The 17,043-nt window shown below is 39.4% G+C and overlaps 1 protein-coding gene across 1 annotated transcript; it reads left to right on the top strand.

Annotated features, from left to right (window-relative positions):
• The first annotated feature begins 6,968 nt into the window (after nucleotides 1-6,968).
• Nucleotides 6,969-15,339, top strand: vps26bl (vacuolar protein sorting 26 homolog B, like). Its single transcript, XM_031738506.2, has 6 exons — nucleotides 6,969-7,359; nucleotides 10,028-10,184; nucleotides 11,682-11,846; nucleotides 11,934-12,109; nucleotides 12,206-12,348; nucleotides 12,874-15,339. Exons 1-6 carry the CDS (start codon nucleotides 7,137-7,139, stop codon nucleotides 13,009-13,011), a joined length of 1,002 nt encoding a protein of 333 aa, XP_031594366.1. The 5' UTR covers nucleotides 6,969-7,136; the 3' UTR covers nucleotides 13,012-15,339.
• Nucleotides 15,340-17,043: the final 1,704 nt, after the last annotated feature.

Raw genomic sequence — 17,043 nt, 5'->3', positions numbered from 1 at the left:
AAATATTTAGATAATAAACCTGAACTCACTAAAACTTCTGAATCCTAAAACATGTTTTTAATGTTTTCAGGGTATTTTAGTGCTTAAAGTTTACTGAAAGTGTCACGGTCTGAAGAGGCAGACCGTGCGGTGGTGTGTGTGGTGGACCCAGGTGCGAACACAAGTGAGCAGACCGGAGCAAACTTAAACTGAAAGCGAGCCTTTATTGTGGCTGATGACAGGTCTCACAACAAAGCAGAAACAGCGTGACTAAACTGAACCTAAACTAAACTGGGAAACAGATACTGATAAACTAAGGAGACTCAGAAAACCATGGCGATGATTGTACAGACTGGCTGCGAGAACATGGAGGGTGGGAACACAGATGATGCAACACTGAACACAGCAAGACTGAGGACTAAATACACACACGAGGCGATCAGGGGAAGTGGAGACACATGAGAACACAGCTGACTAGAATGGAACATAATGACAACACAGGGGAGAGTGACACTAACTACAATGAACAAAGAACACCAGACTCTTCCAAAATAAAACAGGAAATACGCAGACATAGACATGGAAATGAAACATGGCATGAACTTAACATAACTGCATAGACATGAAACATGACACGTAGACACAGAACCAGGGAGACTGAGTACAGGGGAAGATGGCAGAAATAACTACAAGAACTTGACAACATAAGACACACAGACATAACACACATGAAGGGCAAGAGAGACTAAACACAAGGGTAATATAATTACAAATGAGCTGGAATAACTTAATGAACCTAAACAATAAACATCCAAATAAACTAAAACTCAAAACACTGGGTCGCATGACCCAGGACCATGACAGAAAGTTCCTAATAAAAACCATTAAGTTCGAGTAAAATTGACACTGAGCATTTTAGTTTTAGTAATCTATATTAAGACTAAAAAAAAATAGCTATGGGTGGCATTTGCTGTGTGCAGCATCAAACTGATGTAAGTGTGTTACTATTAACTGAGAATGGGTTAAGATATTAAAACACTGTGTGTCCCACATGGTTCTTCCGTTAAAAATTCAGCTCACAGATAAATGTAGCCATTCTGGTCAGCACAGTGAAACAAAGACAGGAAACTACTAATCATTTCTGACACTTTCACACTAAAACTAATAAAAAATAAAAATTTAAAAAAACCTGAAGTGTCTGATTTCCTCTGTTTGCTGTCTATGTGCAGGACACACAAAACTCTACTCAACACGTTCCACAAACATGGCTGCTTATAGTTTTATTGTCAGTGGAACAGCAGTTTGATTACATTTCGGGCGTTCATTTATACCAGCAGGAAGATCTGTTCTCAGAACCAGCAGGCTGACCTTTACAGTGCTAAAGGAAAACAGCAACATTTGCCACGGTGTGATTACCACCCAAGCAAGTGAGGAGCTCAGAAACACACACAGGTTTATGCCTGTTTCGCTTTCTTTTATAATTTGTTCACTTGCATCTTAAATATTTTACGATATTATTCGAGGTGGGCCTCGCTCTCATAGTTGGACTCGATCGCTGGGCTCGGAATAGAAGTTTACCAGCTTTTTTCAACACAGCGAGGTCACAGGTATTCAGAGAACGAGACAAACAAAAGGGAAGTCCACTGAATCTCTCTCATGGGAATCTTGCCACACTCATCTCTCGGCCACTCTTCGACACAGGGCTTCTGCACAGAGAAGAGGTTGAGTTGCAGAACAGCAGAAGGCAAACTTGAACACTGGGCTAGTACAAGGAGCTGAACCACTCTACCACAGCTACGTGCAATCTGGTGTCAACTGGAGGATTTCTTCAGCCTTAAATAGCAGAGGTGATGAATGACTGCCAGCAGATGTTATTAAGATTCAGAGTTAAGGAGGGGATACTGGAGGAAATCCAAATAACACACTGACCCTGCCAGGTGGAGTCAAACAATGATTTTAATGAACACACATGTGGGAGATGCACCCTGCAGAACATCAGAGTTGGATCTTCCAAACAATGCACAAAACAAAGGTTTTATAGGGTTGGGGTAATACAACGCCCCTTCATGCATTAAGCAGATACAATATTTGCATACGTCAAACCAAAACCACAATGACTTTTAACACAGTTTGAAAAGATCATCGTCTCGTCTCTATCCCAGGTGTCTTCCTGTTGTCACCGGACGCTCGCTTATCTGCCTGGAACATCAAGCTCAGTTCTGCAACAAACTATCACGTATGCAGGCACAATTTTGCAGTTGCAAGCAAAACATGATTAAACTTTCAGCTATAAATGAACCCATTAACTGTATGTGTGTCTCGTCCTTAAATGCTCTCTCATCTCATCCGTTGCACTTCTGACCTTTCACCAGAACAGAGGCTCATCCTTGCATGTAATAACCTAACTGGAACTATATATGTAATATGTTGAATAAATGTTTTATTCAAGAACCTCTACTAAAAGCTTAATCAAAGGATATAAATGAATAAAAGATAATAAAGAATAAACTAGTGAGAGTCTCCTGAGACTCTGCTTTCGGTTTCATTTCCTGCGAGGCACTCTGCAAACCTGCAGTTTCATGTCAACCTGCAACTCAGTCTTTCACACACTGAAGTCTGGACTTCAGTGTAAGAGTATAAAAACATTCAAAAGCATTATAGATTCAACTCAACAGTTTAAAGTGGTTCTCACTGAACCTGTGATAAAGACTAATATGATACCAATATGTTTGAACATCTGAATCCAATATCACTATTAATTATTAATACAATGGTAATGAAGATTATAAAAATAACAGCAAATAATAGCAGCAAAATATCCCTATACTCTACAATGTGAACACTCAACCACCTCTAGGTGCACAAACCCAGAGGGCGGGGACCCAGTAGGAGCCTTTGGATTCCTGTGCAACAATGGTGATGCCGTTTAGCGTTCTATACACATTCATATGTTACCGCCGTTTCCACACCACATCTTTCTCACACCTTGACCACATATTCAGTTTGCAGTGACCACTTTTATTAGGAAAGAGGACTTCTGGCAACCATTCCACAGTTTGAATACGCTGACAGTCAGAGAGTTCATCATAGATTTGAATGCGAATTTAATGCATGCAAATGACTGAAAGAATTACTGACCACAAAAATCTAACAATTTCCAATGCAGGGGGAAAAATTAATAAATAATGAGAGATCCCTTCCTGTGACCCTATAGTGTGTGATCCACAACTGGATACCCAGTAAAGGCTGTGTGGATCCATAACTCCTGTGGAGGAGCCAACATCAATTTAATTTTAACACCTTTATTTGTTATATAATGTTTTATTAAAATAAATGTCAGCTACAGCACAGGTGTTCCTCTGCCCACAGCAGATGCTTTGCCCCTAAACTGGTTAATCCGCCCAGTCTTCACCTCATTTCTCTCTAATATCTTCAAACATTCTGCATTTTCAGGGACTTTTCAGAGGACAGGGCTGCATTCAGTGTACGCAGAGCAGCCACCACAGTGAGAGAAAAAAAATGATACTTGACAGAGGGAAGTTGGCTATTTAGAAAATATCACAGTAGGATGTGACAGAAGGACACACTGGCAAGATGTGTCCATGTCCAAGCAGGGTCTACAGCTGCACCTCACACTCCCATCATCACAGAAATAATTGGTTTGAGTCGCACCATGACAGCTAGGAGGCCTCAGCTTGTTAAAGGTTTTTAGTCATTTGTCCAAAAAGGAGTTGCACAATTCATGCGATGCTGTTGCAGGACAATTTTAGAAGAAAAATGCTGTCAAAAATGAGTCATTGTTTTAAAAGAACATTTCTATCTCTCAGCCTTAAGGGACTGTTTGACTATTTTCATGTTGGAGTCTAAAGCTATTCACAAAAAGAGGATCATTTTAATCTGTCTTTGTAAGCCACCAGAACTAATTAGGCAGTTAGCCTCATAACGAGATAAAGCAACACACACACAAACTCACACACACAATTTAATAACTGTTCCCACTCACTTCATATCTGAAATACTGCTGTGACTGATGTGTGTGAAGCATGTGGTTCATGTTACCAAAACTACAGGTTGCATAAAACAGCAGCACTATGCTGGCTTTTAAAGGTTTTAGAGGATTTCCCATCAAGAGTTCAAATCTGAGAGGGAAAAAGACATGAAGTGCCTACAATGAGGGTGAGGATTTATTTTTCACATGAATATTTTTTTAAATGCTAAATAATGGCACAAAACATCAGGAGCTCAATTGCAAAAACCTGTGAGTTTAGGAGGGCTCTCGGGTTTATCGGTGTCCTGCTGTGGTTAAACCCTGCCCTCTAGCGACCAGCAGTGCCATTACAGAACCAGGTCCAGGATTTCCCTGGTCCCGGTTTTCCCTTTTTCCCCACTCATCGGAGAGACCGAGTGAACGACAAAATTTAAACAGACTGCAAAAGATTTGTGTTTGTGGATTTTTTGTTACTGCAGTCACTTCAGACACCACAATGAGCTTAGTTTGCATAAGGATGTTAAAAATTGTGCACTTCTGACCTCTAGTGCTTAAAACTGGTGCAACATGCAGTCAATACGAGTCAAAAGCAGCGGGGATTAAAAACTAATGGAAATGCATCATCATTATACTTACACAAGTCAATTTAGTACATTTCTAAGAGTAGTTTCTATCCAGTAAGTTTTTTTAAGCCCCAATACGGTTTCATTCAGGCCAGGGCTGTACCAGTCCAACCTCTTCCTATTCTGATATGAGACAGATACCTTGGCAACAGTGAATCTACCAGAATTGAGAAGTGATGTAATTCATTGGTAAATTAATCTTGCTCTTTGGATAAAAGTACAAACCATTTTTTTATTTGTAAGAATTTGGCGAGACTCAAACATTTCCTCACACTGGAAATAAAATTTAGCAAACAAATCCAAGCAAAAAATATAGGCCTACTGAATCGTGGTGCAGTCATTTAGGTTACATTAGATTCTCCTTCGCCTGCTTTGGTGGTTAGATCCCTGACTCTTCCTTTCAAAGTATCCTTGTGTACTCCCGAGTTGCTCACAATGCAATTTTGTCTCCCAATTTCTCCCAACAGAGTGCTTGGCATAGATAAAACCCTGTATGAGAGTGTGTTAATGGGTGAATGAGACTTGCAGTACAAATTTCTCTCAGTGCTAAACTGAGTAGAAAGGTCCTATATGGCCTATACTATGGACTGAAGTCACATAATACCCCTCCAAACTGTAACCCTTTTATAGCTAACACAGCTAACAACAGCTACTGCATTGTAGCTGAAGCATGGTGTCATAAACACAGACCATCAGAACTGAACCAAACACACTATCTCTACCAATATTTGATTTGGCTGTTTGAGTCATGATCCCATTCACAGATTGCATCGCTAACACAAAAAGTGCATGGACTCAAATGATTCCATATGAAACCAGATCTTAAAAGCTGAGAAAGGGGAGGCTTGCAGGAACACAAACAGGCATGGAAAATAATTAAAATGCAGTAAGAAACTTTAAGACTAACATATTAAAAAACAGATTCAAAAGATGCATCTAATATTTAGAATGTTTAATGTTAAAGTTCATGACAGTACAATTAGAAAAAGAGTGAACAAGTATGGCTTGTTTAAAGGGGAAAGGAGGAGAAAAGAAAAGAGAGAGAATTGGCAGCATGGCTTAGTTTTGCAAAGTTCCATCTGAACAAAGCGCAAGACTGGAACAATGTCAGTGTTTGTCTAAATCACAGCACTCTGTTCAGAGATAAACAAACACAGCATATAAGCACAGACACCTCACAGACAACGTCAAGCATGGGAGTGATCATTACCTCCACCTTGGTGGCAGTAACAATAGTGATAGTGATCACCACCAAGGTGGACATGGTAGCATTTGTGTGTGTCAGTCTGCAAACACAATAGCTTGAATTTTTTTTTTTAAATAAATGCTGATTAAACTTTGTAGGGGTGTAGTGTGGGCTCATGTTAACAATCCATTAAAAGTTGCCTTACATCCACCGAGGTCTTCATGGTCAACCTAATGATTTATTGGTTCAAATGAACATGAAGGCCTTCTAACTTAGAAACCTCATGTCCTCGGACTGTGGGAGAAACCCACGAAAACACGAGGAGAACAAGCAAACAAGCAGAGAAAGGATGATGGGGTTTAACTCAGGTACTTCGTGCTGTGAGGCATCAGAGCTAACCACTGTGCTGCCTGCTTCTTAATAATACTTGGTATTATTCTGAGTACAATTTTGTTTTTGGTTATGTGGCTATAGTAGAATTGTAACATTCATTTACATTTTTAACAAAATTTGTTTACATTTTTGTTAATAAATATCAAGTGAGAAAAGCGTTTGATCAGAAGTTTACTTTGTTTTCCAAAAAAGGAAAGAAGCATTTTTAAATGTCTATATAGCATGAATGATACTTTGACGATCAGCTCAGTCTAAGGTTAGCGGTCAAACATGAAATGATATTTTAAATATTTACATGGTCCTTTCTGTATGTTGACAATACACACCATACTTGTAAGAATCATAGTTAGGTTAATCAGTGATTATGAATTAAACATAGCTGTGACATATTAGCCGACAGATTGGTGACCTGTCCAGAGTGTACCCTGCCTCTTGTCCTACCGTAGCTGGGACAGGCTCAGCCTTCAAAAGAACATCTTGGTCAATCAATAATTGAAGGCTATTAAATTGTGTTTAAATTGGAAATTCCAACACCTGTAAGACTTCACTCGGGGAAGTACCAACTAACGAAGGCCAGGAGTTGTGGCTTCTTCCGCCTGTTGATACTGCGCCTGAAAAGTGCAGAGGTGGGGTGAAGGGGAGGGTTACCATTGTTTAAAATGTTCGCATTCAGCGAAATATTGCTCGTTATTAATTTTTATTTTAGCACCGAGAGTATAGTTTGTAAAAAAAATTAATGAACAGAGAAACGAAACAAACTACAAAGAATACAGATTTCCTTCACGTGACTGTAGACGCATGCGTAGTCAGGCGGTTGTAACTCAAAATATGCAATAATCTGGGAAGCAGCTCGCGCTGGACTCCTCGCGGCAAACCGAGAACAAACTACAGTGTGTTCTTTCATCAGGAAGACAGCGCATTTCCAGTGGGATCCGGTCACAGAGCTTCGCTTGACTAACGAGCAGCAATGAGCTTTTTTGGTTTTGGTCAGAGTGCGGACATAGATATAGTTCTGAATGACGCCGAAACGAGAAAAAAAGCTGAGCACAGAAGCGAAGACGGCAGGAAAGACAAATATTTCCTTTTCTACGACGGGGAAACTGTGTCCGGAAAAGTCAACGTTACACTCAAATATCCGGGAAAGAGGCTGGAGCATAATGGCATCAAAATCGAGTTTATCGGCCAGATAGGTGAGCAGCTGCTAGGCCTGAATTCCACATTCAGCCCCCCGACAGAAGTAGCCAAAGTGTTACAGGAAATGCTGGGTAGCTAGCTACATGTACTGACGACTATCAGCATGGTGTATTTTACGCCTTTAATGTGCAAAAAGTGACAAGAAAAGCATTTAAAGTTCGGCCGTACTGCAGTAACAAGTGTCTATTTGAAGTGTCGGGTCTCGTGACAGATGTGGGCGCGAGCGACGTCAGCTGACTCTCAGCCATTGGAGAGCTGTCTCAGTGACCTTTGGCCCTTCTTTTAAACATCTTCTGTAACATACACTTTTTGTTAACTCGCACTTTCGGTGCCTAGATTATCACATGTAAGTAAGAACTGAAGTATTAGGTGATTGTCTCTTTTACTCGTGTTTAATCGAATCAAAGATGGCAGCCTGCGAGCTGAGAGTTTCAAGGAAACTCCTTAAAGGCGATTCTGATGGTGTCGTGTCCGTGTGTTTAAAACAGCGTTTATCAGATGTTACCGTTTAAGTGACCTGGAAGTATCTCTGTGGCGGCCATGATAAACGCTGTGATCAGTGCCATCCCATAATTCATAGTTGGAGGCCGTCAGACTGGTCTTGACAAAAAAAAAAAAAAAAAAAAAAAAACACCACACAACAACACGGAATTGTTATTATTAAGTGTCTATTACATTTCATACCATAACCTCCTAAAATGAATTTAGTTCTGTACAACTCAGTTTGCATTAGTCTGTTGTATTGTTTTGTATTGTATTTGTTCTTGGATCAGCTGGGATAAGTAATGGACAGAAGGAATTTTACTTTGCTCACAGAAATCTGAAACAAGGAGGAGGGAAGGAGTTAGTAATTTAATTTTGTTGGTTATGGGACAGATTTACTAACTGGGACAAATTACTGTGATGCTGCAGTCGCAGAATGGTCTACTAACTAGGCTATATTTATATACAAAAGCCCAGCCAGTTCACTTCAGCAATCACCACATTAATGCTAAGTACCACAAATTAGCAGCTAAAAAACAAGCAGACCCAGCGAAGGAGAGTATGATGTAGGGCTCACCTCTAAACATTCAGCATAGGAAATCAGTGAAGAGTTTAGGACAGCCAAAGTTTGGCTTTGCAGTCACTGCTCTAAGCCCTTCACCCAATGTGCCAATTATGCATTTTTTTCTTCCTCTCTCTTATTCCAAATAAACCTCATCTAAGAATCTATCACAACCAGAAGAGGCATAGTTCTTCAGTGTTAGATTTAATGTCATTTTTAGTAAATTACAGGCTGCAAATGTTAATATTCGCCTCCTGAAATTATATATGCCATAGGGCCAGCTGCAAAAATACCCCTGTCCACAACTTTCAGTTACAAAACTGACACCTTGCCTCTTTAGCAAATCCCAGCAGTTGCATTTTAATGTTTAAAGAAGGGTTTATGCTGCCACAGCCTTTGTAATGATTATTTTACACAGGTGGTTCCCGTTTACAACCGGTATAAAATAACCGGGTAAAACACAGTGGGGTGAAGTAAGTGTTGTATTCCATGGTTCTGCACATTGTAGTTTCAACACTGCAAATATCCAATCGTACACTGGATGATTTTTTTTACTTTCTTTTCTTATATATAGTTTCTTTATATATAGTTACATATTTGTTTGTTTACACTCTATCCAAGCTGGTTGTTGTTTGTGGCACTCTAGAAACATGCATATATATATATATATATATATATATATATATATATATATATATATATATATATATATATATATATATATATATATATATATATGTGTGTGTGTATGTATGTATGTGTGTATATATATATATATATATATATATATATATATATATATATAGAGAGAGAGAGAGAGAGAGAGAGGAGGAGAGGTTTAGGACCAGAATACACTGCTGTATTTTTTTGTTTCTTTAGGTAATGTCTGCATTATTTAAGCAAAACTGAGCCAAATCATAATCCACAGATCACAACTCCTAATTGTGCATTAAAAGAATCTGGGTGCTAAACTAGCCTGCCCGCAGTACAAACATGTCACCTGTTGGAAACTTCAAACACATTCTGAAACATGAACATGACAAACAGTGCCCTGCACTTTTAAGCAGCTGCAATGCTTTAACAAGCAAGAATAAGAAAGCATTTTGGCCTACAGCATTCACGCTCCTTAGTTCCCAAACCTATACAGTTGTTAAAAGAGGAAGTGATGCAACAAACACAGCCCTGCACTAACTGTTTCAAATGTGCTACTCACGCTAAAAACAAACTTAAAATACATTTTTTCCAAATAACAGCGTTGCTCAGTTTCAACATAATGCTGTCAGTCTTTTTTTCAGTTGGTTAAAATGATTAGCATTTTTCATTTGCATGTTAAAGTGTCTCAGTTGATTTTGAAATAGTTGTGAGCAGATAGGACATGGAAAGCAAACAGTAATAATTATAAAGTATATAAATTCATTTCTGTCCCAGATCTGATCAGTCGTTTCACTGCTGAAATTCAGCTTACACCATGTAGTCAGTGTGTCAGCACAGTGGCAGTGGGAGAAGTGGTCACTGTGAGGACTGTCAGTACACAATTGTCTTTGCAGTTCCTCAGATAAAAGAGTTTAAAATGACTTCAGCGATGGGCAATGTGTGACACTGTTAATTTGTGTTTCCAGAAATGTACTATGACAGGGGGAATCATCACGAGTTTGTGTCTCTGGTGAAAGACTTGGCTCGACCAGGGGAGCTCACACAGTCACAGACGTTTGACTTTGAGTTCACACATGTGGAGAAACCCTACGAATCATACACTGGTCAGAACGTCAAGTTACGGTAAGTTCTGCTCTGTCCTTTGCAAGTGGAATCATTAGTGGCTTGTTCCATGTTTTTGATGGCATGCTGTAACGCTGGACATTCCTTAACCTTTGTGCAGTTGAGGTGTTACCCTGTATTTCATTCGTATATGCTAAGCTATACATCGTCAATTTCCTGCTTCATATTTAGGAGTGAGAGTGCTATCAATTTTCTCATCTTTGTTTTTTTGTTTTTTCAAAAATGCCCTCCGTCAAGAGAGCCTAATGCCTTCTGTTCACTACCGAAGAAAATTTAAGCTTTTTGAAATTATGCCAAATTACAAAACGCTTGGCTGTGTCTCTAATAAAACCTCTGTAACTTTGCTTTGCTTCACTTCAGCAGCATCAGGTATATGTTGATTCATGGTTTTCTTATCTGCTATACAAAGCCAGGCCAGGAAAATCTCCTTCATGTTTTTCTGTTTTATCCTCAGTTACTTTGACACAAAGGCATCTGCTGTGATGCTCACACCTCTAATGAAGTCTGACAAGTGTCAGTACTGATAAATGATTCAAAAATTGAATTGAATTAAATCAAATCGGGACCTTGTGAATCAGAATCGAATCAGTTATAGAAATCAGTGATGATACCCAGCCCTACTTTCAAGCACCAGGAACGTCCACTTTTAAGTCTTTAGTTGAGCTTTTTCATCATCACTATCTTGCTGTTTTGAAACTAGATGATTTGAGTAAGCGGTGCACCTGACTAAGAAATTGACAGACAGTGTGTGCTCATGAAGATCTTCAAGTGGCTTCTTTTTCCCATTAAATTTGCATGTGAGGTTTTCAAACTGGTTCAAAGATATCTTTGAAGTTTCTTTGTAAGATTACTTCATGACATACGATCAGAGTTGTTGACTATTTGTTGTGATCTATGATCGCACACATTTAATTATTTTTAGGATGTGAAACAAACTTTCTAAGACAAACTTTTCTACCCAGTATTTTTTTCACAGTCATAGAATGTAAAATTATAAATATAAAATTCATATGCAGAAAAACAACTGAGATAGTGAACCGATGTGGACAGAAAGAATAATTTTTCCTAGACTCGAGAACAGTTTGTTATCACTCGCAAAACCTCGTCTTTATTGTTTAAAAAACACCCTCAAAACCATAACAATACTTGCTGTTACATCTTCAACAACGTTGGTGGTAAAGAAAAGCATCTCTGGTCCAACCCCAGCTTGTTTTACTAAGTGGCAGTTACAAAGAACTACTTAAAATATGATCTGAAATGCAGATAAACTGCTTCCTTAGTTTGCCTTCGCTTGTAAAATTTGCATGTTTCTTGTACACTTTGGTGTTCTCTGTTGCAGCAATACCTGCAGCATGCAACAGTGTATCTAAAGAGGGGCATGCTGTGCACACAGAGATGAAAATCTGTGTACTGCTCAGTGCAACCTCACATGCTGCTTACTGGCTGTCAGTTACATGCTCTTCTCTTGTATCCAAATGTTTTTGCATTTGCTTCCAGCTACTTTCTCAGGGCGACAGTGGGCCGGAGACTCAACGACATCAGCAAAGAGTTGGATCTTGTAGTTCACACACTCAGCACCTACCCCGAGCTGAACTCCTCCATCAAGATGGAAGTTGGCATTGAGGACTGTCTACACATAGAGTTTGAGTACAATAAGTCCAAGTATGATTTTCTTTTTTTCTTTGCAATGAGAAATTGAAATGATCAAAGTAAGAGAGAATATTAACAGATTCCATCATCTGCTTGCAGGTATCACCTAAAAGATGTTATTGTAGGAAAGATTTATTTCCTCCTAGTGAGGATTAAGATCAAACATATGGAGATTGACATCATCAAGCGGGAGACAACTGGCACAGGCCCTAACGTCTACCATGAGAACGACACCATAGCAAAGTATGAAATAATGGATGGTGCCCCCGTCAGAGGTGAGGTCACAGGCCTTTTACAGTCTGTGGTTTTGCTGCTTGTTGCAGCAGATCTCATTTGTTGCAAACTAAACCTGCTTTTGTCTTGTGATACAGGAGAGTCAATCCCCATCAGGCTGTTTCTGGCAGGCTATGAGTTGACCCCCACAATGAGGGACATTAACAAGAAGTTCTCTGTGCGGTACTACCTTAATCTGGTCCTCATAGATGAAGAGGAAAGACGCTATTTCAAACAGCAGGTACACAGACAGTGAGATCACACAAGATCTGTAGTTCATCTGCTCACTCACACAGGGGACTGTTAATGACGTTGCAGCTGTTGTGGTTCAAGCAGTTTCGAGTACTGTGTCTTTCTTGGAGCTCTACTTTGTGTTTAGTCATGGGAACTAGGAATATGACCACTTTAGACATAAGGTAAGGAAAATGTGTACTCTAGAAATATCGGACTATAGATCTATAATGAATTTGTGTCTCTAGACGGGCTTTCTGTGGTTAGGAAAAAGAACCCTTGGCGATCTCAGTGAGGGTTACAGGCAAGCAGCAACTTCATGGGCTGACAAATTTATATGCACTGTTCTGCACTTCTGAAAACAGTCTCAGTTATCAATCAGTACAGTTTTGTGTATCCAGTACAAGGACTGGGCTCCTGTCCAATCATATTTTGTAGTTAGTTAATTGTTAATATTTTGAACTTTTATAGATCTGAGAGTTTACCAACAGTACATCCCCTCACACCACCCGGTATGTTGTTTTAATTGTTTCAGGAGATCACACTGTGGAGGAAAGGCGACATTGTGAGGAAGAGTATGTCTCATCAAGCCGCCATTGCCTCGCAGCGCTTTGAAGGTACCTTCAATCCAGAGAAGTTCCGCGGCCATAACAGCGAGGAAGACACCAGCTAAAACCCAGCACGTGCTGCAGCGAGCATCCGAGCAGAGACAGCGCACGGACGTCAGTCTGAACTCTTAATGTGAAAATCACTCGTTTGCATCGAGACGGAATGCACTGCAGTGTTTGTCACAGCTGGAGTAGTGTGCTGAGCGAGTGAGGCGTGTGTGTGTGCGCGCGTGTGTGTATGTGAGTGGATAAACCAGAGTCGGACTGTATTTGTTAGCAATTCTCAGCGTTTTCATTTGAACAACCTTGACGTACCAGCTGGTTCGAGTTTACCACACTAAGACTGATGGTGTCAGCTAACTTCTCTGTCTCTCAAAACTGCACAAAATTGGCTTGTAAGTACTTAATTGATGCCTTGGCATTTATTGTACACCTCAGTGGGGTGAACTTCACCCATTAGATGCACTTAATGTCATTTGCAGGTGTGTGTGAGTGAATGTAGAATACATGGCACACAGCCATCTGGAGGTGTATTTCTGACACCGCCTTTCCTTTAAACTACTTACTTTGTGGGAAGATTGATACAGCAGCCATTCGACAAGTTAATGATGAGTGGCTAAACAATAAATGTGACGGCACGTGTGTGTGTGTGCTCACAAGAATGTGAAATTTGAACATGAACTCATGTAAGGTTTTTCTGCCATGCCCTCTGCTGGAAAGAAATGCTTTTATTTCCATTTTGAAACTTAATTTTACATAACTAGTATGAGTCCAGGATAACCAAACAGCAGTCTGAAAAAAAACTATAATGGAAAGAAATGGAAGAGACTTATTTTCATACATTCCAGAAACAGGCGTGAGTACAGAGTATTCATTTGAACCCAAATCAGTTTGTTTCAGGCAGCACTGAACACATTTGATGCTTCAGTAGGTTCGAGTTTAGTGTCCCTTCCATCTTTGTTACAGCTGCCAGTCACTGATAGTTTGAAACCTTTCTGCCATTTGCACTGTGTGCTTTTCTTTTCTGCTCTCAGCACTGTTTACGAACTTACTTGAGTCAAGAGGAGAAAGTTGGCATCGCTTCAGATCTAATAAAGGCAGTATTACACCTGCGCTTATTTACATAGATGCCTGTTAACACAGTATAGACTCCTGAGGCTGCTTCTTTGTGCCTGTAAGGGTTTGGTGCCAAAATGTCTGCAATACTAGAGAACAGTTGCCACGGTGAGTTGCTATGTCCTCCGCTCCCATGTTTATCTACTAGTAAATAAATGGGTTTAGTACAAAGGCAGGTTTAGATGATGTGGTGAATGTAAACTGAAGGCCTCTCTTTTATATTAAGTACTTAATGAAATTTTGAAAAGTTCTTTTGCTTTTACTTTTCAACTGCAGGTCAGGCAGAGTTTATTGGAGTTCTTGTGCTATTATTTGCTTTGCTTTTCTAAACTATGAGAGCACACTAATGAGTACAAAGTGAGATGCACTTGAAGCAAACCCCTGGATCTTCTTGTCCTTCAGCCTTCTGCTTAACAAGCTTTCCAAAATGCATCACTGTGTACCGTGTGTTTCATACTGTCCTAGGCAGTAGGGTCGGGTTTTAGCCATGCTGCTGTTTTGCTTTGGTGATCTGATTGCTGTCACCAGACGGCTGTTTAGATACTGTTGAAATATTGAGACTCGCGGCCTGAATTGTGTTGCTTTAAGCCAACAGGACATGTTTTAATTCACATGTATTGAAGTTGAATGAGGTGAAAAAAACAGTTAATTGTTGAAGCTCTGGTAATATCTGATAAATACGACTGTAGGGACAGTGGTTTGTCACCTTTAACTTAAAGTGCAGGAGAGAGTTGAGAGGTGGGGAGATTTCAAAGACATTTAAATTGACAGAAACATGCTGGCAAGTTTCTAATGTTTTCATAAACACAAATTTTATGCTGAAGGAAATGAATAAATAAAAATATCTGAATGTTTCTTAGATTAATTGAGCACCTTCATGTATCAAGAAGAGCAGCAGACCAGCACCTCCTGGTCTCCTGATAGATAAAAGAAATCAAGCCTTCCCTTCTCTGGCCTCACTCTTGACCCCGATCAGTCTCAAAGAGCTCCTCTGCAGTATTTCTCTGCCTCGCATGGCACACAGTTCATGCTCCGCTCTTTTCATGAATGGCCTGTGATTCTACTTTTTATCAGTACTGGTAGATTCTGACAACAGCGAGAAAGTAAAACCGGAATAAACAATGAAATGTACAATATAAATGCACAATGTAAATGCAGCCCCCACCTTCTGTTTATATTCCTGTCATATTTTATCTTGTTTATAAATGTTGATTTTAATCATTTTATATTCCAATTTTTCTTTGAAATCAAAGGGATTAAATAACTGAGAAACACGCCTTGTGTTCGATGCACTTTTTTACGTGAATAGATTATCTCTACTCTGACTGAGACGTGTCCTGGTGAACATATCTCTTAGTTACTGTGACTCACAGTTTTGTTTTTAAACTGTTCTCTTCCTGGGAGTTTAAAAATGATCAACATTGGACTGTGTGATATTTCTGTTTTGTGTGTTGGGACCAAAAAGTGTCCTGCAGTCCAGTTAAAGAAATTCCCACTGTGTAGGAACAGTGTCGTCACTAGGGGGCAGGATTGAATCGGGTTTGGTTCTGATTTTTGTGCCATGCTTGGGTGGGAAATACAAACATAAGTTAAAGACTGTTCTTAATAAACGAACACTGGCCTCGTGCTGCCTTTGCAGTTTGACAGATTCTAAACATGGGCATGCAAGGGGGTTCAATTCCATCTTATATTAAAAAACAGTATCATTAAAATTACAATTTCTTATCCTCGAGTACTAAAATGCAGCGTTATACTTGTCTTCAAAGACATTACCTCTGTAATATCTTTGAAGACCTGACTGTAGAAGAAAGACTGGAATGCGGGTTTTGCTTTAAAAATAAAGCAGAAACTTTCATGTCTTGAGATTTTCTGCAGTCTTCAGAAAACTCAAAACTTTCAAATGAGTCATTCATCATGTTAAGTGAAAGTTTAACAGCAGCTGAAGAGCTTCCGAGGAAAACGATCTGTTGGCATGGTATTATATGATGAATGCACCTTCTTCATATTCAGAAAAACTGAGTTCTATGTAAAAGAAAACTTTGCTGCTAAAGAAATACATTTTACTAAATGAATACAGAGCAATGGTCCTGTGATCTGATGGTTCTTGGGTCACAGAAAACTTCATGCTGGCTTATTACACTCACTGAATAATTGAATATTCAAAAAGTGTGAACATTATGAGGATTTGAAGCCATGTTCATGAGACAGATGACTCCCAGTTCTGGATATAAGTAGCCTGAGGCTGTAGCTCAGGTAGAGCAGGTTGGTGGTTCAATCCCTGGCTCCCCCCAGTCTGCATGCCAAATGTCCTTGGGCAAGATACCCCAAACCCCAAGTTGCTCTCAGATGCATCCATCAGAGTATGAGTGTGTGTGGATGTTAGTTAGAAAGCACTTAAAGTATAGAAGAAAGTGCTGGTGAGAAAAGAGTGTCAAAGTTTTTCTCTGGATAAGGAACATCAGCTCAGTGACGAGGCTGACAAACAGTCCAGATCTCACTCTGACTGAAAATGAATTCTGGAAATGAAAAACAAAGCTCTATGACAGGGCTCCTTTTGGCAAAGCTGTTGAAACCGCTTTCTCAACAGCTGTTTGACAAAAGTGGAACCAGCTTGATGAAGAATACAATTAATCAATAGTGAATCCATGGCTCACATAATTTAGGCCATTGTAAAAACTTGAGGAGTTTTTATATTTTTGAAGTATGTTTTACAAAAACCAGAATCTTTAGCTATGAAACAAAACAGTTTTGCATCATATCTGTGATTCGCTACAAAGTGCAAAAGCTCAGTGAACGTCCTCCAAGAATCAACATTCCAAACTAGTGTCTATAAACAGCTTTTGCCAAATAGTTGCGAAAATTGGTGATGTAAGAATAACTATAATGATGATGATAATAATATTATTATTACTAATAATACAGATAGTTCTGTAGTTTCAGTCACAGTTCTTTTTCAATGTAGTGATTTTTTACATTTTTTA

The sequence above is a fragment of the Oreochromis aureus genome, linkage group 10, assembly GCF_013358895.1.
Source record: "Oreochromis aureus strain Israel breed Guangdong linkage group 10, ZZ_aureus, whole genome shotgun sequence".
Taxonomy (NCBI): Eukaryota; Metazoa; Chordata; class Actinopteri; order Cichliformes; family Cichlidae; genus Oreochromis; species Oreochromis aureus.
Note: the sequence above shows the minus strand (reverse complement) of the source record. Positions and strands in the feature narration are given on the sequence as shown.

Excerpts from the sequence above, each read along its gene's own strand:
- vps26bl (XM_031738506.2), top strand. The coding sequence starts at position 7,137 with ATGAGCTTTTTTGGTTTTGGTCAGAGTGCGGACATAGATATAGTTCTG. Across the intron at positions 12,110-12,205 it reads GGATGGTGCCCCCGTCAGAG|GAGAGTCAATCCCCATCAGG; the intron begins GTGAGGTCACAG and ends CTTGTGATACAG. Across the intron at positions 12,349-12,873 it reads GACGCTATTTCAAACAGCAG|GAGATCACACTGTGGAGGAA; the intron begins GTACACAGACAG and ends TAATTGTTTCAG.